Source organism: Esox lucius, chromosome 22, assembly GCF_011004845.1.
Source record: "Esox lucius isolate fEsoLuc1 chromosome 22, fEsoLuc1.pri, whole genome shotgun sequence".
In the NCBI taxonomy this organism is placed as follows: Eukaryota; Metazoa; Chordata; class Actinopteri; order Esociformes; family Esocidae; genus Esox; species Esox lucius.
Window position 1 is genome coordinate 6,664,799 of NC_047590.1, and position 26,963 is coordinate 6,691,761.

A 26,963-nucleotide genomic window follows, 5' to 3' on the forward strand; every position below is an offset into this window, starting at 1 on the left:
TGTATTTATTTATCAGTTAAATCCACAATTGTTTTGGTGGGACTATACACTACACCGTACTTCACAGATGAGGTGAAAACGAAAATACTTACCATAGTACAAAATAAGCATGACAAATGCCAACAGAGATTAGTCTGCCATGTGTCCCCTGAGCTATCCACGGACACCATTCAACTGGTTGCCGACCCATCTCAACTTCCCCTTTAAATCGCTGCACTTCAACCTCAAAGTAATTGTAGAGTTTGGAATCCAAAGTGCAGTAATACAGAGCCCAAAAAAAAAACTGTCCCTGTCCAAATACTTTGGGAGTTCAATGGATAATAGCATTCCACTTGAATGAATTAATTCCTACAATTTATCAGTCAACTTGACATATGTGTTTTTGGAAATAAATATAAACCAATGTGATCAAATATGATCATGCAGAAAATGTCGAGAAAATAAATCTGTGTTCCATCATGCACGGACAATTTGTACACACAATTGTGGCTGTTTCACAGCTTAAAAGTTGATGGAAACAAAATGTAATTGTTTTCTACTGATTGATGGTGTAATCAGAGGGATGGCTCATCGGATTGCTGGGAGGTTTCTAGAGTGTTATGGAACTCCTGTGGCTTCTGAGGGAGCCAAGGGTTAGAGTGATATGCCTAGCCAGGTGTAGAAGGTCCCTGCTGGGCCGGATTACCAAAAGGGCCCGGAGGGCATTGGGGGGGGGCCCTGCAGGGCACGGGGAGGGGGCCTTGCAGTGCATGGAGGGGGGTGCATACTGTTAAAATGTTTTTTGATGAAGCTACTGATTCTTAAAGAAAATACACAACTATCTCATGAGCTTCTTTCAGATGTCTCACCCCATAAAAACTCTAACTTTATCGTTTGTATAAATGTAAGCTTAAAAATATATTTGTATGTAGATAGCCAGTCCTTGCAACTATAGTTCATCTTATGAACAACGTAGGTTAACTTAGGGTTAAGGTTAGGGATCACAGTACTAGCATTAGGTTTAGGATAAAGGTTCCTCGCCTCTTCCTGGAACCAAAGTCACAATCATCGGACAGAGTTTGTTGCGGAAACACCATCCACCACACCGACCACACCATCCTAGCAAACAGCCACTATATTTAACTGTTAACACATTCATAACTGCCCCTGGCAGTACTGCTTATATGTTCATGATCACGTTTACTAATATTGTTTCATGTGCGTGGAATTCCTGCAACTATGCGTTACTTATGAATGAGAGTTCTTGAATTTTTCCCGCTTCATTCTTTTTTCTTTTACCCATAAGGAGTTTTATACAATGTTTTTGCTGCTGTCTGTTTGTTAACACGTTGTGAAACTGACCTTCCCCAACGATGCATTGTTTTCCAGATAATACATGAAGCACAATTTATCAATTTCATTCAATGGCTGTCGTTTAATTTGCCTTAAAAAATTTTTTAATTTGCCTGTTGAAATGTGACAGGGGGTATCCAATAATTTACACATTTAGTAGTGTAGTGTGACATTTTTATTACCCTTTAGACTGTCTGCTGTACTGTGTGTACTGTGTACTATATTATTTAGTTGATTTAGGTGGAGATATACCCCCCACATATGGCATATGTTTTAACTTTAACTTCTGTCATTGCTATTTCAAAGACAATCGGTCATCGTTCTTTAATTGCCTTACATTCTTCTCCAAAAGGTTTATCAGAACTTGTGAATAATACCGAAGTCCTTAAGTGCTATACTGTATATAATGTGATGATCTAGGTATACTAAGTGGCTGTTGCGTCCAAAAACAGCAATATTTCAACGTAAATGTTGGCTCCTGTTGACCTGGAATTTATATTTTTAGCTTTGTTCTTTGAGTTACTGCACACGGTGGGCTATATATCTACAAGGTTAAATATGGTAAAACATTATTTTACAATAATTCAACTCCGATGAATTTAGAAAGGTGCAGCAACAGGAGTCTTAACCCATGAATCAAATAATTGTTATAAATGTATTTTAAAATGTTGGCTAACGTTTTCTTATTCTGGGCTTTCCTGTGGTGGAGTATGATCTCACCTGTGATGACTGATCTGGGGGACATTTGGCTGACATTTTGGCTGATCATGGGTACAAAGGTTGATTGGGATCTACTTGTGAATTATGGGTAATCATGAATCATAAATTACTTCAGTCCACATGTTCAGGGGGTTCTATATTAAGGCAAGGAGAGGAACAGCAGCTGTGTGAAGGGAGCTGTTGTATTGGTGACGGTCAGATAGATCACAACCCTTTACCTATTGGATTCTGGAGGGGAAAAGTTCAGATGAATGCAGCTGTTTCAAGGTCTGGTCAATCTATCAACCTAATGTATTTTATAAAGCGCTTTTTTACCAGAGCGATTGTCACAAAATGCATTACAGACACCCAGCCTAAAATTGCAAGGAGCGTGCAAAGTCCTGTGGTCTGCATATATTAACTTTAGCTTTAGCTGAAGTTTTGGACAGAAGACAAGTAAAAGAAAGACAATGTAGATAATTGAAAAGAAAACTGCGGGTGAGAAGCAAACTGCTTAGATTAAATATAGTCCGTCTCAAACTTAATCAAATGTCAGTAACGACTGCGATGGAAAATTTTGGTTCTGTGGTCAAACCGGCCATTGTTAAAAGGTAGCAGAAAACAGACAAATACATGGTAAATAACAAACATCTCAGGATCAGCGTTATTTATTCCCGATTTCTCTGTGCTGAGGACCCCTCCATCGCTTGAAAGAACATCGACATTTCCAAGGATTCGTTAGTGAAATGCAAAAAATAAATAGAACCCGTGTCTTCAACAATCAATATTAGATTGTAAGCGAGATATTGATGTTGCCCCCCCCCCCCCCACATTGTGTCAGTCTCATTAGCTCATTATCACCATGTAACTGTGTTGTAGTAACCTTTTCAGCGTTCGCAGACACTAATGGAAACTGAGGCGTATTTGGGTAGGAAGCACAGATGCCCCAGGGAAGCGTACCAAGACGGCGTGTCGAGTGGTTGCGGTGGGGGAGGGGGGCCAAGGCGGTGGCGGGGGGTTCGACGGCACGCCAAGAGGAGAGGGAGTAGGGAGGGATGGGGAACGGATTACATACTGAGGGAATGAACTGGCGGGGGGTCGAGAGCATGTTGAGAGGGGGAGAGTTGGGGCTGGCGAGGCGGCACGGAGGGGTTTTGGCTGCCCAGTGGCACTTGCACGGGGGGCATGGAATGAACACCCACTCACTGACTGGCGTGTAGAAAGTTCAAAGAGGACAGAGTCATGTTACACTGACTGAAGCTGTTTCAGGACAAAGACGACAGATCGTTCATTCAGATCTGCTATCTTTTAGTAAAGCCAAACAATTTTCTGGAGCGGGGGGCAATGTTTTTGTCACGAACCGCCACATTTTGTGCCCGATGTTCAGAGTCATGCAAATGTGAACCATTAGCACCACCAAATGCATTCTAGACTGAACCGTACATCAAAATAAGGTTTAGTTGTGACGCTCCTCCTGACTTTACAACAGGCTGAACCATGATAGAAACAGAGAGCGGCGGTTCCCACTGTGGAGCACGAGACACTGTTCCCAAGCTGGGACGTGCGTGGCACCAGTGTCCGTCTCCATGGCGATCTGCTCTGCCAGGGGACGCTTTCATCCGAGGTGGGCACTTGTGTCAATTCACTGTTCTGAAACTATTATTGAACCTACTTATTGATGGCGGACAGATTGGTCAGTTGCCTCTGGAAGACAGAAGGGGACCGCGTCTCCCTGAGGCCTGGAACCGTGTTGACAGCTCTGCTGTGTGTACTGGTGGGGAAAATCGGCCTCCAAAATGGCTTTTTACTCTTTGTAGGCTTCATGTTTGACAACAGGGACTCATGAATCAAGCAGATTTCCATCCTTACATTAGGCAATCAGTTCTGTAGAGTCTCTCATGCTGTCCCTAGCAGGATATAATGATTCAAAGCAGTAACATTTGCAACTGACAACATTTGCTCGTAGACAGAGGAGTTGGTAGGATCACAATACATTCAGGGCTTACCCCCCCCCCCCCATCTATTCATTATAGATGAATAGATCAGGGGCTTTTTATTACAATTATTTTGGGTCAATTTGAGATCCAGGGATATTCATAAAAGATCCAGGGCTATAGCCCCGGATGCCCAGGCCGAACGACGCCACTGCTTGTAGACAAAGAAAGCTTGCACCATGAAAAGCTCAGTGAGTGAGTATAATGGGACTAAAATATTAATCAAATTCAATGTTTAATTATACATTATTATTCCCATTGGCCCCTACTGTTGCAGGAGAAACTCTTCCTGGGGTCCACAGGAAACATAACAAATAACCAGACACATACATTTACTGTATGGACCCATTTTCAAATACAGCATTGCATAAACAAATGTGTGTAGATTGTGTTAGTGTGTTTTTCTTTTTTACCCTCCTTTGTAGTCCTCCTTAAACTTCGTCAGATTCAATTGGACTCAACTGTCTCATCGCAACAACTCCCAAACCATTTGGCAGATTTGAAGCTTGCTGCAAGCCTTTTTACGTGTCCAGCCACGGCACACAGCTTTTTTTTCCACATGCCCCGAACAAAAATAACAAGAAACCAGGCAAGCTGAGTACAGCCGGCCCGCAATAAAATGCATTGACCGTGGCTGCCCTCCCGAGAATCAAACCCGGGTCGCCCATGTGAAGGGCATTGTCGTTGAGCACAATGCCATCGACCTGCACACATGCCGGGCATTAGCATAGCGTCTTCGCACTATATTACTTTCACTCATTAACATCAAGCCAAGTTTGAATATTTTGTTTGACCCTATTAACTAGCGTTAAACTGAGTAACGATTCTTATTAAGTTCACCTCCACCACAAATAGCATCTATGAACTGTATGACTTTTGCCACTGGCCGTTTTAACAGCTTATTAGCCATTCGTGAATGATATTGATACAATAACTACTGTATCAATATAGGTGACGATAACTGACTTTTTCGTCAAGTGAAAAGACAAGAGAATCTCGTAGCCAGCGAAGTGTTTGTCTATTCTGAGCAAATCCTGAGACAATTCTAAAATTGAAAATAGAAACAATCGCAATATAGCCAACCGTCTCATTTTAGGCCTCCCATAACGTATCTACTCAAGGTTGTAATCATGCTACTACGGTAGCATCGGGCTGTATCTTAGAGCATTTAATCCATGGGTTCTGGAGGGTTTCTGTGGGAAATTATAAAATGGTTGTGGAGAATAGTATGTCAAAAGAATGTCCTAGAGTGACTTATACTAGGGTGGGGCTTCCCGGCCCAGCTCCAACTCCATCACTATCCTGTCATTTTCTTTGTCAACATGCCATACAAGGATAAACATACACCTAATTGACCGTGACACATTCCAACAACTAGTATCCTAGCCTACTTGTGTTGCCTTGAAGCACTTTTATTGACACACTGTAAGACCAGGCTGTCATTAATTAGAGGTGTTAGTGGGCAGATTTTTGGTGTTTTGATGGGTCTCCCAGGCAAGTGTCATGTGAACTGACGGCCAGACAAGATGCACGCTGTGGCTTATACCTGGAGTTGACACACTGCACCAGCTGTCTGAATTATCGTACAGCGGACACATAGATCCAGTCAAATAATGCGATTGCATTAACATATAAATGTCAATGTGTGATAATGGAGTACATTTTATTTTAACCTGTAATTCCTGTTCAGGTTCTTTGACCATGAAGCCTGTCGTTTTGAACCCGGAGCCAGGGTTTTAGTGGACAGTGAACGCACATAAACGCCGTTTATGCACCTTTTTATTTGTGAAATAGTGTTTCTCACATATTCCTTCAATCATTTAATGTTTACCTACTCAATACCGCGTTCTCAGCGGTAGTATAACCTATAGCCTTCTCTCAAACCTTTCTTTATAGAGTGAGTGAGATAGACAAATTAAGAAGCAGAGCATTGTGGTGAGATTGAGTTGAGTTCAGTCCAGGTGATTTTTTTCAGATTAATAACCAGATTGATTAACTACACTAGGGCCTTCCTTTTTAGTAGACTAAATCTCCTAATCTCAGCTTGTTACCTGTAGAGCTGTCCAAGGATGTCAGGGACAAAGATTGTAGACATACACAGGGCTGGAATGGGCTAGAACACCATCGCCAAGCAGCTTGGTGAGAAGGTGCAAACAGTTGGTCCGATTATTCGCAAATGGAAGAAAAAGAACTGTCAATCTCCCTTGGTCTGGAGCTCTATGCAAGATCTCACCTCGTGGAGTTACAATGATCATGAGAACGGTGAGGAATCAGCCCAGAACTACACGGGAGGATCTTGTCAATTATTTCAAGGCAGCTGGGACCATAGTCACCAAGAAAACAATTGGTAACACACTACGCCGTGAAGGACTGAAATCCTGCAGCACCCGCAAGGTCCCCCTGCTCAAGAAAGCACATGTACAGGCCTGTCTGAAGTTTGCCAACGAACATCTGAATGATTCACCCAGTTCTCCTCTGAAAGTATTGTGGTCAGATGAGACCAAAATTTAGCTCTTTGGCATCAACTCAACTTGCCATGTTTGAAGGAGGAGGAATGTTGCCTATGACCCCAAGAACACCATCACCACCGTCAAACATGGAGGTGGAAATGCTTTAGGGATGTTTTTCTGCTAAGGGGACAGGACAACTTCACTGCATCAAAGGGACGATGGACGGGGCCATGTATCGTCAAATTTTGGGTGAGAACCTCCTTCCCTCAACCAGGGCATTGAAAATGGGTCATGGATGGGTATTCCAGCATGACAATGACCCAAAACACACAGCCAAGGCAACAAAGGAGTGGCTCAAGAAGAAGCACATTAAGGTCTTGGAGTGGCCAAGCCAGTCTCCAGACCTTAATCCCACAGAAAATCTGTGGAGGGAGCTGAAGGTTCGAGTTGCCAAACATCAGCCTCGAAAACCTTAATGACTTGGAGAAGATCTGCAAAGAAGAGTGGGACAAAATCCCTCCTGAGATGTGTGCAAACCTGGTGGCCAACTACAAGAAATGTCTGACCTCTGTGATTGCCAACAAGGGTTTTGCCACCAAGTACTAAGTCATGTTTAGCAGAGGGGTCAAATACTTATTTCACTCATTAAAATGCAAATCAATTTATAACATTTTTGACATGCGTTTTTCTGGATTTTTTTGTTGTTATTCTCTCTCACTGTTCAAATAAACCTACCATTAAAATAATAGACTGATCATTTCTTTGTCAGTGGGAAAACTTACAAAATCAGCAAGGGGTAAAATATTTTTTTCCCTCACTGTAAAACAGTGAGATGTAGTTGTAATTAGACTATGACAACCACACTTTGGTAGCATTCCCCCCCCCCCCCCCAAGTTACAGGCAAAAACACACAAAACCACATAAAGTAGAAAGTATATAAATATAAAATTGTGATTAGCCCAGGGGTTCCTGTGGAGGGAGACTGAATGCCCATGCACCTTTCAACGAAATGAGACACCAGCGATTGTACAATAAATGTTTGATTGAATTTCAGCATAACTGTGTAGGAATTTTATTGACATAATGTTTTCTGAAAAACCCTGAAAACATTTGACGCAACATTTATAAAACAATTTTAGCTCCCCCAACTTTTTATTAGTTAGGTTGTTTTTGTGATTACACTAACTGTCTTGTCCTTTCACTGTTCAACAAAGTCTTTTGATTTAACCAACATGCTGATTGAGGCGATAATTACTCAATGTTTTATTATGTACAACCCTCCTTCCGAAGATGAAATGATTGTGGATTTCAGTCAAGTCTTGGAAGCGTAGAGTAACATTAAATTTGACTCCTTACCTCTTAGTCCAGATATGTAATGAAACAATCCCACAAATGCTAAAACAAAAACAATAAGAACTATTTTAAAAGGAATGCAGAGAAACACAGTTACAAAAGAACTGATGAAACAATTCTTTGGCCTACTTTTCAAGCTTTCAAGCTTTTCAAGGGTACGTATAGTTTGTTCAAAATATTAGCATTCTTGAAGCAATTGCTTTGCCTCGCAATCACTCAGGCCCAATTCTCAAAGTCTGTAATCCAACAACACATTCCTCAAACTTAGCTTTTTTGTCACCACGTTTTAGTTGAATCTTTGTAGAAGTGGTTTGGATAAATTCAGCTTTTTGTTGAAAGTTAATTTAGGGGAACCTCTCTGACTAAAGTGTTTCTAAAGGCATCTTCTAGAACCGCTTGCTTACATTTTTCTATTTTCTTCATCTTCATCTTCTACTCCGTATTTGTCTTTATTTATGACGTTTTTTATCTATTTTTTATTTCCATGACTGAAACATGTTACTGTTCAGTGTGGCACATTAGTCAAAATGACAAAATGGCAGCACGGTGAACAGTCGATTGTAAAGCAAGGTCCTGTCTGAAGGTGAGCCACTGCTTTGCAAGTCAAGTCAGGAAAGTGTCGTAGTACAGATGAAAAAAGGGAGAAGGAATTACTTCAAATTGGGAGGAATGGATCAAATTGACTGTAATGAAGCCTAGTTCTGATCGAGGTAGGACGTTCAAGTTATAACACTTTAAAACAATTTCTCGAAAAACGAGATAAAACAGTAAAGCTTCAAAGAGCCAAAATACTTATTGCAATCACGGACTGTTACCATCAAAGGCTGATAATATGGAAGTTCCTTCAGGCTGGATAAGCTTCCAGGCTGTCCTTTTGGGCCTAGTTTCAATCCGGACCCCAGAATAACAGTGCTGTAGTACAGCAGTAATGTAGAAAAGCCAAACCTTGAGGGGCTGAACCACTAAGGAGCCTAATAACTACATTGCCTAATGGCTACGTTATCAGAATAGTTATAATTTGGTTATTTTTATGAAGGTCTTAGGCGGCTTCAGAAAACAAACAAATGTTTTCTCTAGTCCAGGATTTGGCTTAATCTGTTTCTCTGGTGTCTATCCTAAACCAGGCAACAAAGCCCATTTAGCACAGTGGTGTAATGGATACATCCCATAATGCCCATTGTATTGGAAAGGAAAAGAATCAAACAAATGCCTTTTAATGAGGCGATCTTCCGATTTTGTGCCAGAAAACACTGAAAAACATTTAAAGAGCAGTTATTCCTGGATTAAAAGCTAAACTGTGAGATCCCTTGGGTACCGGTTTGATATACAGGTAGTGCCCACGTGTTTCTGAGGATCTGTGTGACACAGATAATCTCTGAGCGTACGTGTCTGAGGATGAATCAAGCGCTGCCTAACCAAAACTCCTGATTTTCCCAGAGAGATCAAAGACTTAACGAGACATGGACACTCTGGGCAGCATAACACACATTACATCAGTAATGAAAGGTTGGCACTCACTGGTCGTGACGTCACAACAGCCACAATTATAATCCTGACACAAAAGACAAAGATCAATGTATGAGGGCGCTGTCATATACAGTATCAGTCAAAGGTTCGGACACACCAATATAATTGTGTCCCAACTTTTGACTGGCGCTGTGAGACTGAGTAACTCACAGAAAGAATAAATAAACCCGGGTGACTCGTGGTCATTGTTGTGTAGCCTTTAATGTGTGGCTGTGGACATGGAAACGTGTCAGACAAAGAGCTCTGTCTCTATCGATACAAGGAGACCAACGTGTGGTTAAGGGGATCAGAGGAATACTCAGGTAGCACCTCAGTGTCTGCCAGGGCCTGAAAGCATGTCTCCATGACGAGGGCAACCGTAGAGTAGCTGTTAACTCCCCTGAAAGCCTTTCACTTGTGAAACGTCTGGGACATTATTAATATATATGTAGGGAGAGTGAGAGTGGGGGAGAGAGAGAGAGTAGGTTAGAGAGAGGGGGGAGGGAGAGGAGGGAGGGAGGGAGAGAGGGTGTGTGTGAGCTGACTGAGAATGGGCATTCTTGCAGTGGGAATGGATCGGGGGAAGACAAGGGGATGTGGATGGATATGGAAAATGCTCAATTACGGTTCCTAGCTCATAGCCTACCTGTCACCTCCACCTGTATACAGGACTGTATTTCTTAATATTTATGATAATCCGTCTTTTCCAGTAATATGCCCTGCCTGGGTTCGATTTGCAGTGGGTTTAAAGCAGAGTGATGTAATTCTGTTAATTGGTGGATGTAGAGTGTTGGGGAACACACAGGGGTCTAAGATCATTCTGCTTCATTTTTAATGACTAGAACCATGTCTTGTTGAGTGATGTTAACATAAAGTTAATAATCTTGGGACCAGAATCCAATCACAGTGAGGTGGAAGTCGGGGTGTGTCCCAAATGGCTTGCTATCCAGATATAGTGCACTCCTCTCCTGGAGGGGAAGTTTAACATTTCGCGCATCGAGTCAGGAGTGAAAATTAACCCCTTGGTGATATAAATGCACACAGCTTGGACCCCACAGATAAAATCTGCAGTGTGTGTGGGTCCAGGTGGAGGATGTGTTGCACTAGGCACATAGCTGTTGTTTTGCTGCTTCAGGGACCTGCAGAAAGAGATGAGTCAGTTCGAACCACAGGAGAGACGGTTAAGGACAGAGGTCACTTTGGGTATAAAGTTCCGTTGAATGATGATTGTTCTGACGTATGTCTCCTCAGACAAAGATGAGTTTATTTTTGGTGGCAGGTTATCATGAAAGCACTCGGTATACAGACCTTAAGTGAAATTATTATTTGAAGACAATTTAATCTCATACAGGCAATGACAATGTTTTTAAATTCAAGGTTTGCATGTTAAAGTTATTAGGTGAAGTGGAAATATACAACTGACGATGGTATCAAAAGTTGTTTTGTAAATCATAATTAAAGCACCATTGAAAATTAAGGCAGCAAATAAGTCTGTTGTCCCAAATTGAAAATATACAAAAAAATATAGGTCACCATTTTCGGTCCAAAGACAATGTTTTTATTAGACAGACTTCACAACACCAGGACATTGCAACAATGATACATAAGAAAACCTTGACCAAACACACCACGAACGGATTCTGATCAAGTATATATTTGGCATGCTGTTCAAATACTTAAGGAGTCACTAGAAATATACAACATTTTAATAAAAAAAAAACAACAACATTGTTTCACGTCAATTTCCAATAGATGGACGTTTCACAAACCAGCTATTACTTCCTTCATATCTGTATTCTCCCCAGAGCGTCTGAGGGAAACGTGTTCACAGTATGCTATGCCCAGAAATGATATTGAAGTCTAGGGCTCACCAGGAGACTGAGGGAACCGGAATAAGAGAATTAAACGCTGAGGTGGTATCGGGGCATGGCAGTGTTCAGCCCTTAGGCTTTTAACCCAAGTCACTCATCACCAGTCTCCCACGCTCCGACAAGAAAACAAAACTCACGCCAGCAGGAGGCAAATGGCGTTAAGGAATCCAAAGCTTTGACTTAAAATGCTTTTATTCACCCAAGAAAACATTTTAGACTTTCTCCCCACCCCCAAAATAACCAAATTAGAAATGTAAATATGTAATTTCAAATGTATTTTAAGGGAATGTTTGTCTGACTGTCTTGCTCCATCCTTGTCCCAGCAGTAGAGGCTGGTCTTCTCTGCATCTGGGCCAGGTGACCAGCCTCTCTCTGGAGGGGTTGGAACATGGCTTGTCAATCACAGAGAGAGGCTTTGGTGCGATCCCAGGGGACAGAATAGCAGTGGAAATTGGTTGTGAAAAGAGACCAGTTTGCATCTCAATCATTTCATCCCTGGGACGCTAAGAGTTTAAATCTCTTCGCTGGCCCAGATCTTTGCGGGAGCAGAGGGGGATTGACCATCTGGGCACTTATGCGGTAATGTCTTAAGACACAAGTCTATGATGAAAGTGGTTGTTCTTCAAAATACTGTTTGTGCCTTTGAGGTTGAAAAATTGTTGCAGAGGATATGGGATTTTTATTTAACCACATTATCTCATGAGGCGTTACAGAGAGATAATATCAAGTTTTCCATTTCCTCCTCTCGTATGTCATTGAGGAACAAAGACCTTGGCCACACATCTGGCCCTTATTCTGACGGATTGTTCTGTCCCACAGGCACCTGTCCAAGGCTGTTGACTTGAAAGGCTACTTGCAATCCTTAATTGGAATGATTTAATTGAGCTCTTCCTTCTCACCCAGCACTAACACAACTGTACAATATCGCAAAGCAACTGCTCAGCGTGTCGGTCTGGAGCGTGTCGGTCATGTGCCTCAGGAGCGTTCGAAGGTAAAATAAAGATAACGGTCTATGACAAGGGTCAAATTCTTTCCTTCTTCCTTAAGGCAGAAAGTGGAGAATTCCATTGACCCATGACACGGTTTCTTTTTTGCTGTTCCTGGGCTTCCAGCAACTCTGACAGATAATGTCTCACTCAGTCCCAGCACTTTAATGCCTGGTGTCCAGAACCAAGACAAGCACTGCGGCTTCGAACCCACAAGAGCATTCCACAGAGAGGGACCATGGCTCTCATGTTGCCCTCTTAAAAAGCCAGAGGGTACCTCCAAAATGACACCCAAACCACTTCCTAGCGCACTGCATTTGACCAGAGCCTTGTGGAGCAGGGTTAAAGGTTATAGGGTTTCCGTTTGGAACGTGCACTAAGAGGTAACATCATTCCCGACATTCCCTAGCCCGTCTTATTGGAAATGCTCTCCTTTATTTTCTACTGTGTGTATATTATGCCGTTCTCTCATATTGGGTGACTTAGCCTCCTGACATCATGTGAAAAAAATCCATAAACTCCAGATGAGTCCCGGAGTGATCAATTAATGGCCATTGGGTGGAATAAAAAAAAAAACAACTGAGTAAAATAATGTGATAGGGTGTTATTCAGAGGTCTTGTGTCAATGGACAGGGCAATAACACTGTAAATACAGTGGTCCTACCAAATACAGTTTCTTACATTTTATAAGGGAAATATTTGTCATGTTGACCTAGACTTTTTGGTGTCATGATGTCTTAATGGTTTGTGTAATTTACAGCGATTGGTGGTCCCAACCTTTATCCCATGGGGCCCTTTTTTCACATTTAAGAGTATTTGTAAAAAAAAAAAAAAAAAGGGGGGACAAAGGTTGAGCGTAATCCCTGTACAATATCTGTTAAATACTGCAGACTCGACCCTAACTGAATACTTCACAGGGCACAAACCATACCTTTCTATAGAAGACTTCTATGAACGCAAAGCCACATATACATACACGTACGTACACGTAGTCATTTTCTGAAACACTTTATGACAGAACGACTTGATCAGTTGGCTAATAGACAAGCTGTCTTGCTCCAGTGACATAACTAAGCCAGCTCATTTCATGCCCTGTGAAGCCCTACAGCATTCCATTGCCTGGATAGGCCACTTTGTCTACAGCTTGTGAAGTCTGAGGGATGAATTGAAGTGCAAAAATGTATAAAATGTTGCATGTGTGTGCCAAATATGAAAGTTATGGTTTGGTGTATAGAATAGGTAAGTGGCCTCTATTATTCTCTATGGTTCCTGGTGTAGTGTGGATAGAATTAGAGGCCTCTATCTGTCTCTATTGTGTTGACATATAATCTATGGATCTGAAAGCAATAACAAATGGCTCAAAACCTTAGCCCTTTTTCTGTGTGTACAGCCACTGCAAAATTCAATAGTTACAGTGCAGTCTTATCTGAAAGAGTAAGACATTATATAAACCCCAACTGATTACACTGACAGATATGAGTGCTGGATATCGGAGCGTTTCCCAGGGAGTACTGACAACTGTATCGGACAGCTGTCTCACATGGAACCACTAAGACAAAACAACAACTAGTGTCACATTCAGAGCCTCACTTCCAGTGGGACAAACGACAGATGTATTTTCCACGGTGGTTGGTGCTTGCCATGTCCAGCCTCCTTTGCCATTATTTGGCCATGATGTTTGTGTCACTTAAGAGAAAACTTGGTATCTAATCCGCAGGCTGGCGGTGGTCCTACTTGTAGCTACCATCTGTATGGTTTGACTTGAAACATATTTCATGTGTAATTGCACCTTTATTAATGGCAAGATTCTTTTATTAAACATGGATCTTACTTTAGCTCTTCAGAAAAATCCACTCAGTACTCAGATCCTCTCACTACAGACCCATCCACTGACAGACAGTCTACAGTACTCTACTGTGCGGGTTCCCGGTCACAGATTGAGCATTGCCTAAAACTAAAATGTTATTCCCATGGAGATTTTCCATTGTATTTCATTTTCAGACCAGGGAAACTATGGGTACCCTCCCACAATCAGCAACAGTTCAAATTTTGTCGACATAACCTAATCCATACAGAGGTTACTGTAGGTCCATCTGACAGAACCAACGAAGGCTGCCGTTCGATTTGTGATGAAAACTGTCAGAGGCTTTTGTTTCAGGCACTTATTTTATTGGAGCATTTACAGGGACAGTTGTATTAAAGTTAATTCACACAAACACATTGAGCTGATAGAATTACATCTACGACCCCTGAGCACAGGGGCTAATAGTAGTCATAATTGACGTTGGCGCCGTGTCTGTAGGAACTGGGGTCCTGCGGCCCGATGGGGGCGTTCTCGTCATACTGGTGCTGTCGCCCTTGGTCAGACGACCGGGAGAGGTCCATCCAGTAGGACAGGTCAGTTTCAAGCCTCTGTAGGGTGGGGGCACAGCCAGACATGTTCATGAAATCAAGCTACGAGATTTGGTGAACTTGTTTCAAGGACTGAACAGATGAGGTCTTGAAAGACAGTTACTTGGGTGTGTCACATCAGCTGTCGGTTAACGATTTTCATATAGACTCATGTTTAGTGAACACATTTTAGTTTGAATATACATATAGAATGTTTTTTTTCAGTTTCATATGTAACTTACAAATCATTGCATGCAACAACAGTTCTGCAGCTCTGTGCGTGGTGGTCTTAGGCACTTTTGTCAAAGATTTGGCGGGTGATCTAGGGTTTGACCAGTGTTCGAGACACCATTGCCCATTTGAGAAATGTTTACATTTACTTCAACATTTTTGCATTGTGGTTTAATATGATCAGTCAAACTGTCCCAAGCCAAACAAGCTTGTATACGGCAGTCCATTCGTTCATTCATTTTTTAACAGATTCATCAAATTCCAGGTGCGCAAAACCTGCTTGGGTAGCCAATATGACCACTTTCTGTGAAGACCTTTTGACATTCAGATGAGAACGTAATTACTGGTTCTGTACACGGCAACACAACACAATGAAAGTTGAATTACAAATCTTTTCTATGCCTATGCAATGATGTCAACATGAATAATCAAGGTTTTTGGTCTCCTGGATGTGATTCTGTTAACAGAAGCTCAGGCATACACAGTAAACCTCTCATCACTGGAAAAAAAATCAATCTACTGTCACCCCTGAGGACAACGGAGAGAGGTTGCATTTTCGCGCAAAGACGCTGTGGAAAAATGAAGCAATTTCTTTGTACGAGGCTGACGCCAAAGCATAAACGGTGACATGCTATTCCTGGACATCCTGTGTTGCTTAACCAAATGATCGGGGAAACAGTGGCAGATTATATGGTCAGATTAAACATTTAACGTGGATGTACATTTTCCCTGAAGAGTCATAGCTAATATTGTTGCATTGAACAACTATTTACTGTACTGATGCACTGGTTCTGTGGAATAGGTCTGACCATCGTTAGGTACTGTGTGGATGTGTTACTTGACCAGTGGGTAGAAGCAGGTGCGTGTGCGTGTGCAATGTTTAACATTTTCTTGCAGTCTGCAAGCATGTGTGTGAGTGTGGTGGAGGTAGGAGTGTTTTTGTGTGTGTCGGGAGGAGGTAGGGCTGACTGCGTGTGTGCTGGATGTAGGAGTGTGTGTGTGTGGAGGAGGTAGGAGTGCGTGTGTTTCAGCTCCGCACGTACCGCCTCGTCATAACCCATGTGCATGAACTGCATGATCCACTGCTGCACGTCTGGCCTGGTCCGATCCCAGAGGTTCCTCCTGGGCCTCCGCAGGGACCTGAGGAACTCCTTGGCCTCGGAGGGGGCCGCCTCCACCCCACCCGGCACCGCCGCTGGGGGAAGCACAGGAGGTGTTAGGGGTCAAGGAGTGTGCGTGAACGGTGAACAACCACACCTGTTGGTCCGCGGTGGGGTCATAGGGGAGCTGTCGCCCACCGAGAGATTTTGTGGGAGTGGTTTAGACCGATTGGCCGCAGCCCAGGCAAAAGACAGAGGCGCCAGGCGGCGTCGGCAACGCTATAAATATCAACCGGCGGTTTGGATTATTAATAAGAATCAAGAATCATCTGTATCTGCCACGTATAGACCCAGGCATTCCTCCAACCAAGGCCTGTGTGCGCTACGCATCAAGGAGGTCCGTCTGAACTTGACGCGGTTACTCGGCGCTAGGCAAGTGTGAAAAGATTGCTGCCTGAGGGGATAATTTGGATAGTTATTTATGAAACATGAATTGGTTTTCTGACATTTTTGATGCAGGCGTGTGGACGAGGTTTGGCTGTCTGCAAGCAGACTGTCAAGTTTCAGCAGTCAAACATTTATCAAGGAAATACAAGATCGTCATATTACCTTCTCTTCTCTTTAGTAGTCTGTGAAGCTTGCCCTCCTTTGAGTCGTCTGTAGGAGGTATGGTTAAATGAAGAGAAATAGATACATTGGATTAATTCCAAAACGATTGCAACTGATTTCTAAACACTATATTAAAATACTGCTGTTATTAGTTGGCCTTCTGACAAACGTTTCTAATAGCGGGTAGGTTGACTGAGAATCAGTCATACTGTACCATCCAAAACACTTAAAACATGTTTAAAATCATCAGAAAATCCTGGATTTTCCGCTGGTGTACAGCGCATTAAGGTTAAACATTGCAAAATGCATTGGATGGCATGTCAATGGGTATTTACTAGGTGTTGAAAATGTCTGTTACTGCAGACCTCTACATTCTCTCAAATGCTTAACTGTCACATATTAACTTGAGTACAGAAATGCTTTGGCACTTCAAATTTACATACTGTGTCATTAAAATTCAAATTTTTGACATGACATTTGGAGGCGAGAACAATTGTTTATGTACATTTCTTTATTAATGTATGGGTTGCATAAATGTAGTTACTTAAATGCAGCTGAGTCTGCTATGCTATTAATTATCTGGCTAGAGAAGACAAGAGCTGTAGATATGACAATGTGACAAGAGGGTGTGAAATCCTCTCTATATGAGCCCTTGAATGGTTTTGTCCTCCACACACAAACGTATTCCCTCTTGCTATTCTCTCGGTGTTCTGTTTTCTTTTGCAGTCTCCCTCTCAGCCCTAATCCTTTCAGTGTACTTCAAAAACCAAAGCCTCCTACCACAGCAACCAAGATGGCGGGATACAAGGCAGATAGCCACTGAACACTATCAAAATCAGATGTTACTGGGTTCTACAGTGTCCAGTCATAGCCGATCACAGCAACAACAAGACAGATTCAGGAGGACTCGTACCTAGAGACTAGTGTTTTCTCTGTAGCTATTTATTCTTGTTAATGTAATAATGCATTCAAATGCAGCAACCTGCAACTGTAAAGTATAAATGTCTTGGGTTTGTAGGTACACAAAATGGAACTTGAATGAGTAAGAAGTGTTTTACCTGAGTGAGCGCAGTAGGAGAAGGCGACGGTCAGCAGGAGAATCTGCAGGCAGAGTTTGTGGAGAGCCATGGCGTTCTCTGTCCCAGACGTCCGTGTGTCTGGAAGGAGTGGGAAGAAGAAACAGGAGGGGAATCGGCAACCGTCGGAGCTCCAGTCTCCCCCACAGGCCCAAAGGACAAACATTCCTGGGGGGAAAACCTGCGTGTGCTGGCTCAGGAATGTCATAAAGCAAGGCAATGCCAAACCGAAACGCGTGTTCCTTTTCTGGAATGTAATGTGTGTATTATATGTTGGTTGCTACCAAGAAAGGAGTTTGTCTGATCGTTCTCCAATCTCTGTGTGTCTGTCTTTGCTGATGTTCATCAAGATAGAAGGGAAAATGGTCAACATGAACCCTGATGACACAGAAAGTATTGACTGAGGACAGATTTATTTATCCACTGATCACTCAAATAGATCCATATTTCCTTTATCAGAAGTGAATGACTGTCTGACAGAAAAGTCTCCCAGGGCAAACTAAGTAGTGGCTAACGAAATGAAAAGCATCATGCTGCGGCAGTCAACAGATCCCAAGCTATATTTATGAAACAACGCTAAAGGATATTTTAGCAAGTTGTTTCCTGTGAGGCGAGTTTCCAGGGCAGAAAGAGCAAAATATCTCCAGGGAAGGACAGATGTTTCTGAACATGAAAAAGAATCCCCACAGAGGGGAAACGCAAACATTGAATTTAATTTTCTGCATGGACTTCCACTTCTCTCAGACTTGTCTTCTCTAGCCAGATATCATGCAGTCGTGTGGTGTGATGTTTTAATGTCTCAGTCTGATAACGTATTCTCTATGTATCGCAAATGGTATTGTCCAGGGCAGTCTTCACTGTGCTATAGTAGAATAAGGGGAATAGGGTATTTCAGGAGATTGTTGTCAGCCTGAGACCAATACAATTCAGACATACAACCACCAAGCCTTCTACACTACCTGGCCTCTAGGTCTTTTGTTCTTTGTGAAACAATTGTAATCTGACACAATTGTTAAAAATGAAATAAACTCTTGACATTGTGTGTGACTGTATAACATCTACCATGTTTCCATACCCTATTGGTCAAACCGGCATTTGTTGGTTTATTGTTATTGTAATGTTATTCTAATGTTCTTTACCCGGTTATAAACTTGATTATTCAATTTGCCACGACGTAACACACTAGGGAGTCAAAAACACACAGGTGAGATGTTTGCACGTTTGGTGAACCTAGGAAGAAGCCCCCCTAACCTTGAGGGTTGGAATGGTCTGACTGGCAGATGTGAGGGAAGAGTCAAGCATTCCTGACAATGCTGTGAGAGGCACACCTGCACTCCGCTCAGGGTCATTGGGAGGTCAACAGAGACAGAAGAGCTAAAATAACTGCTACACACACACACACACACATGGGGAAAACAGATTTTAACCCCCGGGGAAAAAAAACACTCATGCAATCGGGAAAAACCGGACAACATTCATGAGAACTGCAAGGAACTCGCAGGATCTCCTAAGTCCATTTGTCGTGGCATCTCTTAGAACCGGGAGCAACAGCCTGGTGTTTTCTTCTACTGAACACCACTGTGTCCACGGCCGTGAGGATAATCCAACGCTCCCTCCCTGACACCATCCCCCCTTGAGTGTGTATCTGGAAAAATAACCCTTCGTCCACCAATCTGTGCTTCGGGATTGTCTGTTACCAAGGCAACCTGGGAAGGTCTTGCCCTTCAGAGCACATCTCGACGAAAAATAAAATACAAATCCCCCGTGTTGCTTGGCGTTTCCTCTAAAGGACCGGTGCCGCATGGCGAGTCACATCGTGCCATATGCCCTGTGGTCGTAGGCTACACAGCGAGGCCCACTCCGTGTGGTGATAGATGCCCGTCTCCGAGCGTGACACAGCCAGGTCTATCCCCTGCCTCTGTCTGATCTCTGACACAGCCGGCATGACAGCCATACTGGGGGAAAGAACACACAAGAGTTGGAGAGGCCGAAAACATTCAGCTTTGGGGAATGGAAACAATGACATCCCTGCTCTTAGAGTCATGCAGTGGTTAAACGTACTGTATCTCTGGTAGGTTGATTTTCGGGATTAGCCTAGAAATATTTAGACCAGAAAGGTTGGGGGGAAAAAAGCCCAGATTGGGCAGCTTCAAGCAGGACAGGGTCCAGACAGAAAATCATATTGCAAGCTGATATATCGACATTTAACTTTGAGCCAAGAACATCTTCTGGGAGCAGAGAAAGATATTGAGCATGAAAAGTAATTGAACTAAGCTAGACACAATGTATGAGAGTACTAACTATCTCTGTATGGAGGACACTAGGTAGGAAATGTGATGTCCCATTACTGATGGGTCCCACACAGCCAGTCCATACCGCCTGCTAGGAACTGTGTATGTGACTCATAGGACTCTCTGAATAGACCCTTGGGTAATAGGTTGGAATACACCATACAAGGGTATTTTGTAGGATAAACTATTTCTTATAATCGTCTGTGTAATGGTTGGCTATGATCACTGACCACCACCTGTGTGTCCTGGTATAAATGACTGTGCTTAGGTTAACATTGCTGAATAAAGATTCTCCCCTGACTTCCGGTTGCATTAATTTGGTTCATGGATCAGAAATGGACAGAATCTAACAAGAGCTTTGCATGCGTTAAGTTCAAGAAAGAGACAAATGAATTCACAGCAATAACAGCTTCAGTGCCTCTGGCAGAGTTAAACTTTTAATTGGAAAGGAGCAAGTCAGTTTCACACAGAACGCATACAGATAAATTGTGCAAGGGCCAAACAAAAGTTACTGTCAAGTGTGTGAGCAACCTTTGACCTTGCTCACACCCTTGACAGAAATGGGAGGAACACACTCACTCAATGGATGCATGTTCCTCCCGTTAAGTGAGTGTTCTCCTCAAAGTTCCTCTTGGGACTGACTACAGACGTCCTGTACATTTAACATGGATGCAATTAGGTCTGTAGTGAGATTCTTCTTAAGGCCCAGTAATCATGAAGTGTCTGGGTTGACCCTTTCAGATTGTAATGCTAATGATAACATTGAATGGTCACGCACATCCGAGATCAACACCTCCATGGGAGAGTGGTTTGAAAGTATGGCTTGAGATCTAGGCCCAAATACCTTCACTCGTTTACAAATCAAAGTCTACACAGAACTTCAACTGGGATTCGCTCTCATATGTTCTCGCTGTGGTCCTGTTTTCGTTCGGTCACTCCTCGCCAGGGTCGGAGAGTTCGTAGCCCAGACGGCTGGCGGAGGGGAAGTGAGCCCAGAAGGTCCTGGCCAGGTCTTCGATCTTTTCGTAGCCGGCCTGCTCGCGCAGAGCCTCAACCCAGCCGAAGAAGTCGGAGGAGGTCAGGGCCCAGTTGGGCATGCTTCGCTTCTCCCGCCCGACGCCTGCTGCTGGGAACCAAAGAGAGCACCCGAAGTGGGCATCAGACTAGACGGACTAACTGCTGCTGAGACACAAAACCTGAAAAGCAGTTTACTACATACGTTACTGCAATGCGGGGTGTTTTTTTTCTTCAGTTACATGTGTATTTTGACCGACACATAACCTACGTACAGAGACGCTGCTGAAGGGAAGCCTGCCTCGCCAACGGGTAAATCGAACCTGCAATCTCCAGTCCCCTAACGTTTCCCTCTCCGCTCAACCAATCATAACAGTCTCATCAATATGTCAGGGTTTACCCCCTGCGTCACCCCGTTGGTGCAACCTCTGCTCAAGCTGCTTTCTATAACCCAAGTAAATAAAATACCTTGTAAAAAACGGCTTGTCTTCGAATTGAAGCCAAAGCCCCCGTTGAGCATCTCAGGCTTATGGTTGATTAAGACTAGTCTGGTATGAGGGTCTGTGCGCAGCCCCCCCGGGCCCAGTGACTGGCCTCTCACTGTGGGGTGGTGGGAGAGAGGACCAGGGCTGTGCTGGGAAACAAGGGCTAGGACAACAAAGCACCACAATCCCCAACTCAAACGTGACCCTGTTAGCATGAGACTGTCAGGGGCCTATGGGAAAATGATAGGGGACCCTCTGTGGACAGAAGTTCTGTAACGGGTCTTTTTTTTCCCAGTAAGTTTACACGCTGTGTGTGTGTGTGTGTGTGAGAGAGAATGAGTGTGATTGTGGGTGTGTGATAAGTTATTCAGGCCACAGTTGTGAATAAAAATATTGAATTGACACAGCAAGTTGACTGGCTCTAACCCCCGTCGTGGTTACTCAAGTCAAGGTGAGGAGAAGACTCTTTCAGTTAAGCCCACATACCTTTCCCTGGTTCTCCAGGTTCCTCAGCCCCTGGGTTAGAGAGAGAAAACAAACAGGTTGGATTCAGGGCAGTGTGGATGCCACGTTGACTCACACAGCCATGTTGGAGTTGACTCACCCAAAACAAGTAGGAAGCATGTGGGTTGTAGGAGACAGGGGGGGGGGGGGTTTGTAGGAGTAAGCATGGGGGCTGTAGTAGGAGATGGGGAGGTGTAGTAGGAGACTGAGGAGTTACAGACGATAGAGTAAGCAGAGGTGGTAACACAGGCAGTGAAGGGGCTATGGAGCGATTGTCTGCCAGCTAAATGCTGTGGTCCTACACTCCCCTGACAGTTAGCAGCCTTTACTAAACCTTCTCAGAGTAGAGGAAGGTCACCGCAGTAAAACATAAAGGCCAGGGGAGAGATAGACCTGGGTTCAGACACAATGTTACCTAGCAATGTGTAAGCTTGGCCGACCTAAAGTTATCTGCTTTCCAGACATCTATTTCCTGTGTTTGAGAGCTGCAAAATCCAAGGACCACTTAGATCTTGCTGGTTTGATTGCTTCCATTTGAGTCAGGTTACGCTTTTCCACACTTAATTTTATTATTGCTTTTTCCTGTTAACTTAACGACCACATAAAAAAAATGGAATTAATGGTCAAAATCATTCCACGGGACTAAAGCCACTAAAAGGCATATGCCATGCTTCCCAAGACTGGCTCTAGGCATTAGTGAAAACAAGAAGCGTACCATTGTTTGCCTAATATAAGAATTTATCCCTCCACTTTCTTACTTATACTAGTGTTCCCAAAAACTAGTAGTATTTTACTGTCTGACTCACTTTTACTTAATTGGATAATATGTCCTTTGAGTTTACTCAAGTATTAAAATTAGATAATTCTTTCATCAATGCCCCAAGATCTAGAACCAGATGCTTTTCACCAAACATGTCCATTTAATCAGTCATATCTTGGATGACCCCGAATTTTACTCGGCCACCCCTGAGAAGTGAGAACACCTCCCTCTCCTGATTTGAAGGCATCATCTATTCTCGCAGCGCTGAGAACATCAGGTCTTTTACTTTACACCTACTCCTCAACATGTTCAGATATATACCAACTGTTTGCCTGAAGACTGTTCAAACTTCTGAACCTTTCAAAAGTTAGTCTCAGTACATTAAAGTGTATTCCTATCTTCATGTTCTCCCTAACACCGCTGAGATCTGAGTACAGAGAGACAAACAGATCTTTCACATCATCACAGGCAGAAAGTAAGAGGCTACCATCCCATTAGACTTTAGGGTTTCATCAGAATACAAAGGAAAAATAAATCCAATAAGACCTCTGGGTGCCTTCCATTATCACTGATTAAAATGACAGACTCAAAATCTCTCTGGCCTGTTTCGCAGCGAGGAGCATTAACCAGCTGACTGACCTGTTAGGGAGAGCTGCCCCAGCAGAACAGCCCACAGCAGCAGGGAGACACAGAGACAGCGAGGCATGGTTCCACACTGTGTTAAGAAGCACAGGGAAGCGTCAGAAAACGGTTCAGCCTTTTTTCCCCAAAGATTTTTCCTTTTTCAGGAATGTTTCTGTTCTGCTTTAAATTAGCTGGGTTCAGCTTTGGGGGGAAAAAAAGAGTTAGGCATATCAGAGAGCAACACAAACACAAAAAAGGTTTGAGTAATAACAAGAAGCTACGATGAAAATGTGAAAGTACATTTTCCCAAACAGCAGGTGCAATGTTTCTAGTAATATAGAAATAATCACCCAAAAAGCAAAATAGTCAGTCTTCAAACACTGGTACCTGGTGCGGAGTCCTGGACTTGATCCTTCAGGTGTGTGTGGGTGTCCTGTAATTCCCCGTGCCTTGAGGGGAGGAAATATACGACCTACACAGCTGTTCAGGATGTGTTGGTCCCTGACACCTCAGTCCCACATACCATATCGTACCTCAGAATCAACCACCCTCTCATTCCTACCCAGTCTCCAGTTCTCACACGCCAAGCAGATAATGTGGATGGACTGAAAGGTTTCCTTTGTGGAGGTGAGGAGAGCAGGGAATATCACCCCTCAGCAGCTAGGTCAGATGCACACTAAATGCCCCTATAGGACATATCAGGGCTAATGTTCCCATAGCATTGCAACCACGAAGCGTAAATATCATGTATTTCTCCATTTGATTTAATAATACACCATCATCAGTAATCTTATGTAGTGTATACACTGGGTCAAGGCTCTCTCCTCTGGATCTGGGGGAGCACGTCATAGCATTGCCTTTGCAACCCAAATAGCTCTCACCTACAGTAGCCCTGTACCGAATACAAATATATCCGGGCCCGTCCCAAGACAAGAAGCGAAGGCTGTGTTTCGCTCCATGTTCCTCACTGTAATACCCCACTGTCTGAACCAAAGCCTTCCACAACGGACGCCTCAAACACAGTCCACATGTACACATGGAGACTTGGACAGGCCATCTGTGGGCAGTCAACAGCCTAGTGATCTGACCAGTAACTTGCAAATACACTAGCTCGAAAGGTGAAAAACACATGGTTCTGTCCTTGAGTAAGACAGTTCACCTTAACTTCTCATGTTGCTCAGGATAGTTTTTTTAAATTTAAAAACAATATATAGGAGTTACTGTACATCTCAACGCACCTGGCTGGCCACATAGCCAACGCACCTGGCTGGCCACATAGCCAACGCACCTGGCTGGCCACATAGCCAACGCACCTGGCTGGCCACATAGCCAACGCACCTGGCTGGCCACATAGCCAACGCACCTGGCTGGCCACATAGCCAACGCACCTGGCTGGCCACATAGCCAACGCACCTGGCTGGCCACATAGCCAACGCACCTGGCTGGCCACATAGCCAACGCACCTGGCTGGCCACATAGCCAACGCACCTGGCTGGCCACATAGCCAACGCACCTGGCTGGCCACATAGCCAACGCACCTGGCTGGCCACATAGCCAACGCACCTGGCTGGCCACATAGCCAACGCACCTGGCTGGCCACATAGCCAAAGCACCTGGCTGGCCACATAGCCAACGCACCTGGCTGGCCACATAGCCAACGCACCTGGCTGGCCACATAGCCAACGCACCTGGCTGGCCATATACCCAACGCATCTGGCTGGTCACATAGCCAACGCATCTGGCTGGCCATATACCCAACACATCTGGCTGGCCATATACCCAACACATTGATTGAACTCCAGAAAAAAGGCAACTTTGTCTCCAAGGATTTGATTAATCAAATGCCCAAATAGCTCTGGTTGGCTGTGAAACACTTTCTTTGGTGAGATAGCGGTGGGCTTGCTTCCTTTTCCCTCAAAGATATCATGCTGCATGACGAATCAGGAGAGGCATTTCCACTGTTCTGACAAGACGTCAGTGTTACAAGGTCTGGCACTTCAGTGTTTAGCTAAGCTTCTATGTTGTGATGGGCCTTTGAGTCCTGACATTATGAAATGTTAGCGAAGCAACAGTGCCACCTATTGGTGAAAAATGCAAATACCACTGTAATTAAAGAAGAGTGAACACAATTCTTTATTTTCTCAGGTGAAATCTCTAAAGGTGATATCAAAAGGAAATAAATGGCGAAACTGCAGAAATACTTGCAACCTGGAAGTCTGTACATCATCTTAATTTGGAAAAACTTTTAATTGAACTTTCAGTCCTCAGTCACCACACTGCATTGGAGTATCTCAACATTACCACGCAGCTTTTTTTTTTCTTTTTAAATAGACATACAGATGACAACAATATTTAAATAACAGTGCTCAGTAACATTAAGACACTGGGGTATTTTTTTCCATTTTCTTTTTAAAAAGCGGGGAAAATCTAATGCTGAACAGACTTTCGTTGGCGGGCAATCAATAAACGAAGCTTCCCTCGAGACTCCCTCATCAGTCATCAGAGATTCCACCGACGTGAAGAAGAGCCATGGAATCGAGGAGCACCGGGCGTACACACGAACGGTATGTTGGAGTGGCGCACACGGTTGGCCCGGGCACATCCGGACATTCAATAAACAACATACGGACAGTGGCCATTCCACGAAACACCTGCCGAGGGAACAGTGTTCCCATCTGGTGAACACAGTACCGTTTCGGGTGTCTTTGTTTTATGGCAAAAACCACAGGCTTCATGGAAACGCTACGACGCGCTCTGTAAGGTTCGTGTCGTTCAACCAGGACAACGGGGAGAGCAGTTTCGATCTTGCCGGTCGGCGATGTCACCGGCAACACGTGACGGTGTTATCTTCCCTACGGCACGTAACTGTTGTAAAGGAAATCTGGACAGGAAATACATTTCTGTGTTTGCTTTAAAATCCCAGAGGCACGGCGGGGGCTTTCTGGGAGGTGTAGTTGTCAGGCAAAAAGTGGTCGCCTACGGTCACGTAGTGTTCTCAGGACACTCCTGGACAGGATTAAATGTCCGTCTTCAGAAAGGAAAATGAGTCCCGGTGGCCCTTTTATTCCATTATGTATTCGCTGTTGTCTGTTTATGACTGTAACTGATGGGGCATAAGAGCACAGTTCAAGATTTCAATTCCGGAAAGGAGATTTGCCGTTAGGCCAGGGCGAGCGCTTGGGTCGCAGTGTGTGCGTGTGGGCGCGCGCGTGTGTGTGTTTGTGTGTGTGTGTGTTTGCGCGGTCACAGTAGCGGTTTGACCAGATAGAGTTTGTCTCCATGTTCGCTGGTGAAGATGGGGGCTTTCTTGTAATGTTCTACCAGTTCGTCAATGGTGCTGAAACGTCTCTGGCCGATGCAGTAGACACCCTCAACCAGCTGAACCTTGAAGTGCTTGTTCTTTCCCGCAGCTTTCAGGGACACCGAAAAATCACTGGGCTGAAGGGAGAGGGACAGAGAGAGGCAGGGAGAGAGGGGATGTATTTGACTATTATCACAGAGCATCATTTGACAGCCACTAGGGGGAGACAAAGGTCTAGAATAAAAAACAGAAGATGCCCAATGAATACAGAGATTGCAATAAAAAATAAAAAAAGCTTTAGAAATCAGTCGATAAAAATGAGTAAATTATTACAGAAGAAATAAAAACAGCACGTGAAATTTTTAACAGATTATTGTAGAACAAAG

At 43.7% G+C, this 26,963-nt stretch overlaps 2 protein-coding genes across 7 annotated transcripts in view; both read right to left on the reverse strand.

Annotated features, from left to right (window-relative positions):
* Positions 1-14,309: 14,309 nt before the first annotated feature.
* Positions 14,310-19,899, reverse strand: LOC105022088 (augurin-A). The gene is made up of 4 exons (XM_010890222.5): positions 17,581-19,899; positions 16,523-16,570; positions 15,857-16,008; positions 14,310-14,603 (listed from the first exon to the last, which is right to left on the reverse strand). Exons 1-4 carry the CDS (start codon positions 17,804-17,806, stop codon positions 14,454-14,456), a joined length of 576 nt encoding a protein of 191 aa, XP_010888524.2. The 5' UTR covers positions 17,807-19,899; the 3' UTR covers positions 14,310-14,453.
* A 394-nt stretch (positions 19,900-20,293) lies between these two features.
* Positions 20,294-26,963, reverse strand: part of LOC105022090 (cytoplasmic protein NCK2) — a 47,778-nt gene continuing 41,108 nt past the window's right edge. For 2 of the 6 annotated variants that reach the window (XM_034289699.1, XM_020042468.3), the window contains exons 4-7: positions 23,627-26,714; positions 23,292-23,367; positions 21,875-21,904; positions 20,294-21,015 (exon numbers count right to left, since the gene is read on the reverse strand). In XM_034289699.1, coding sequence (XP_034145590.1) covers positions 26,520-26,714 — 195 coding nt within the window. In that variant the 3' untranslated portion in view covers positions 20,294-21,015; positions 21,875-21,904; positions 23,292-23,367; positions 23,627-26,519. Of the gene's footprint in view, positions 21,016-21,874; positions 21,905-23,291; positions 23,478-23,626; positions 26,715-26,963 lie in introns of all 6 variants that reach the window. The other 4 variants (XM_010890223.5, XM_034289702.1, XM_034289703.1 and 1 more) reach the window with 4 other exon arrangements.